Here is a 3,931-nt window from a genome sequence, read left to right as displayed (position 1 = left end):
AAAAAAAAAAAAAAAGGCAAATTTCCAGCCATTCCTGCCCTTTTTCCTTCTTTTTAATGGAAAATCTGCAATTCCTGGGATAAAACAGACAAAAATCCCCAAAAATCTCTGGAAAGAGCAGCTGGAAAAACTCGGTAATAGGGGAAAAAAACCAAAATAAAGGGATGAATAATTCCCTGAATAAATTAAAATTGGGAATAAGATAATTGGGATAGGGAAAATCCGGAATTCGGGTGGGATACAGGAGGTGAGGAGCAGAATCCAAGGAAAAGCGGGCACTGTCCCACAGGAAAACCCTTCTTTAAATCCCTTCCCTCCCAAATTTCCAGCATTTTCCCGCTGGAAATGCCTCTGGATGCCCTCGGATCCGCAGGTTCCACGGATCAGGGGGGGAATCAATCAAGTCTCATCATCCACAGGGATAAAATGACATTTTCCAAGGGTGATTCCACAAGAATTTATAGGAATTTTTGTGCTTTTTGTCCCCGTGCCAGGACCACGTAGCTCCAGGACTTTCCATGGAATTCCCTCCTCATCCCACGGACACAGGAGCAGCAGGATTTTTGCCCGTGGGGCGTTTTCCTGGTGAAATAAAAGATTTTAATTCCAAGCTGAAGCAAGATTTGGGTGAAGCCGATGTGGGGAGGGGATAAAAACACCGCAGAATTCCCAAAGAAATTTCCTGGGAATCTCGGAAGGGCTTGGGAAGGACCCCAAAGCCCATTCAGGGAAACCTCCCACCATCCCAGGGTGTCCAATCTGGACATTCCCAAAACTTTCCTGGTCCCAAAAAAACCTTTTCTGATCTCAAAAAACCTTCCCTGGTCCCAAAAGAACTTCCCTGGTCCCACAAATCCTTCTCTGGTCCCACAGAACCTTCCCTGCTCCCAAAAATCTTTCTCTGGTCCCAAAAAACCTTCCCTGCTCCAACAAATCCTTCTCTGGTCCCAAAATATCTTCCCTGGTCCCGAAAATTTCTCCTTGGTCACAAAATTCTTTCCCTGGTCCCACAAAACCTTCCTTAGTTCCACAGCCCTTTCCTGCTCCCTCAGACCTTTCCCTGCTCCCTCAGACCTTTCCCCGCTGCCTCAAACCTTTCCCTGCTCCCTCAGACCTTTCCCAGCTCCCTCAGACCTTTCCCCGCTCCCTCAGACCTTTCCCAGCTCCCTCAGATCTTTCCCCGCTCCCTCAAACCTTTCCCAGCTCCCTCAGACCTTTCCCCGCTCCCTCAGATCTTTCCCCGCTCCCTCAGACCTTTCCCCGCTCCCTCAGACCTTTCCCAGCTCCCGCCGCATTTTCCTCCATCCCAAACCCTCCCTCAGGACCGCCACGGAGCCCGCCCTTTCCCGCCCACAGCCGGATTGACAGCTGCCTCACCCAATCAGCGAGCGCCCAGCGTGCGCAACCCACCAATCACCGCCCTCCTTTCCGCCCGCCTTCTTCCCGCCGTCCCCGGATGCGGGAAGGCGGGGCTTTCCCGAGGCTTGGCCAATGGGGAGGGCGGGTTCGGGCGCGCGCGCGCGGCGGCAGCCAATGGGCGCGGAGGACGCCGGGGGGGACACGGCCAAGGTGACGCTCCCCACAGAGCCGCTGCCGCCGCCGGCCCGAGCGGACCCTGCGCAGGTNGATCCCGATGGGATCAGGACCGAGTGGATCCCGCCGTGCCCATCCCTGATCCCATCCCGCCTTTCCCGCTGCAGAGGAGGCGCTCCCGGGCTGCAGCGCCGGTACTCGGAGGCCACGCTGGCCAGCGACTACAGCCGCACCATGGACCACGTGCTGGGCAAGAACTTCGTGGAGTGGCTGCTGGCCCGGCGCGAGAGGAAAAGCCAGTGAGCATTCCCAGATCCCTGCCCAAAACATTCCCAGATCCCTGCCCAAAACATTCCCAAATCCCTGCCCAAAACATTCCCAAATCCTGCCCAAAACATTCCCAAATCCTGCCCAAAACATTCCCAGATCCCAGCCCAAAACATTCCCAGATCCCAGCCCAAAACATTCCCAGATCCCTGCCCAAAAACATTCCCAGATCCCTGCCCAAAAACATTCCCAAATCCTGCCCAAAACATTCCCAGATCCCAAATCCCCATTCCTGGCCCGGCCTCTCCTGTCCTTCCCAAAGCCATGGGAGCTCTGCATCCCGAGCAGGGATGGATTCATGGATGGATCCATGGATAATTCATGGATAATTCATGGATAATTCATGGATGATTCATGGATAACTCATGGATGGATCCATGGATAATTCATGGATGATTCATGTATGGATCCGTGGATGATTCATGGATGGATCCATGGATGGATTCATGGATAATTCATGGATGATTCATGGATGGGTTTATGGATGGGTTTATGGATGGATTAATGGATAATTCATGGATAATTCATGGATGGATCCATGGATGATTCATGGATGGATCCATGGATGGATTAATGGATAATTCATGGGTGATTCATGGATAATTCATGGATAACTCATGGATGATTCATGGATGGATCCACGGATAATTCATGGATGGATTTATGGATGGATCCACGGATAATTCATGGATGGATTCATGGATGGGCTCATGGATAATTCATGGATAACTCATGGATGGGTTTATGGATGGATTAATGGATAATTCATGGATGGATTAATGGTTAATTCATGGATGGATCCATGGATAATTCATGGATGGATTAATGGATAATTCATGGATAATTCATGGATAACTCATGGATGATTCATGGATGGATCCACGGATAATTCATGGATGATTCATGGGTGGATCCATGGATGGATCCATGGATAATTCATGGATAATTCATGGATAACTCATGGATGGATCCATGGATGGATTCATGGATAATTCATGGATAACTCATGGATGGATCCATGGATGGGTTCATGGATGGATCCACGGATAATTCATGGGTGATCCATGGATGGATTCACAGATGATTCATGGATAATTCATGGATAATTCATGGATGGATCCATGGATAATTCATGGACAACTCATGGATGGATCCATGGATGGATCCATGGATGGATCCACGGATAATTCATGGGTGGATCCATGGATAGATCCATGGAAAAGCGGGATTCTGGCACCCTCTGCTGGATCCGCGGGATTCTCCAGCTTTTCCTTTGCCAGGGACGTCGCGGAGCCGCTCAGGAGAGAGGCCGAGCCCCAAAAAACGCCGCAGAAATTGGATTTGGGAGCTCCGGGAGCCACAGAATTCCTGGCGTGGCTCTGGAAAAACGAGGAAAACCAGAGGTGAAGTGGGAAGGGAAAATCGGGAGGCGCGAAATTGTCGGGTTTTGTGCGGAATTTCGGGAATTTTTAAATGGAATTCCGGGATTTGTTGGTTTTGTGCAGAATTTTGGAGTTTTTTTATGGAATTTTTTGGGGATTTGTTGGGGTTTTTAATGGATTTCTGGGATTTTTGGGGTGTGTTTTACAGAATTTCAGGATTTTGGTTTTGTTTTTTTAATGGAATTTGGGGATATTTGGTGTTTTCCCGGCTTTTCCATGAAAACACCTCCCGAAACGAGGCTTTGGGCTGGGGGAAAGGATCCGATTTGTGCTTCCCTTGATTTTGGGAACAAACCTTTGGAAAATCCCACCCCAGGACTCCCAAAATCCCAGGAATTCCCTCGTTTCCAGAAGAAATCTCAAATTTCAGGGTCTTTATCCCAGCAGGAGATTTAAATCCCAACATTCCCTGTGGTTTTAGGGCTGGAAGATGTTGAAACCTGGATTTTTTTTTCCTTTAATTCTGTTTTTATGGGATTTATTTGGGGTTTTTTTTGCAGTTTTCCGGCTCTGGAAGGCTCTGAGGGCCTGAGGGAATTCTTGGAGCAGGAATTCCTGACGTGGCTGATGTCGGGAGAGCTCTGCAGGGCCACGTGAGTTCCAACATTCCCAAAAATCCCTTTATCCCC

General features: G+C 49.4%; 1 protein-coding gene across 1 annotated transcript; it reads left to right on the top strand.

Moving 5' to 3' along the window:
* Window positions 1-1,491: 1,491 nt before the first annotated feature.
* On the top strand, window positions 1,492-3,907 carry GIP (gastric inhibitory polypeptide). Its single transcript, XM_015615805.2, has 3 exons — window positions 1,492-1,832; window positions 3,141-3,263; window positions 3,803-3,907. The coding sequence occupies exons 1-3, from the start codon at window positions 1,492-1,494 to the stop codon at window positions 3,897-3,899; spliced, it is 561 nt and encodes a 186-aa protein (XP_015471291.1). The 3' UTR covers window positions 3,900-3,907.
* The last annotated feature ends 24 nt before the right edge of the window (window positions 3,908-3,931 follow it).

This window comes from Parus major, unplaced genomic scaffold, assembly GCF_001522545.3.
Source record: "Parus major isolate Abel unplaced genomic scaffold, Parus_major1.1 Scaffold273, whole genome shotgun sequence".
NCBI lineage: Eukaryota > Metazoa > Chordata > Aves > Passeriformes > Paridae > Parus > Parus major.
Note: the sequence above shows the minus strand (reverse complement) of the source record. Positions and strands in the feature narration are given on the sequence as shown.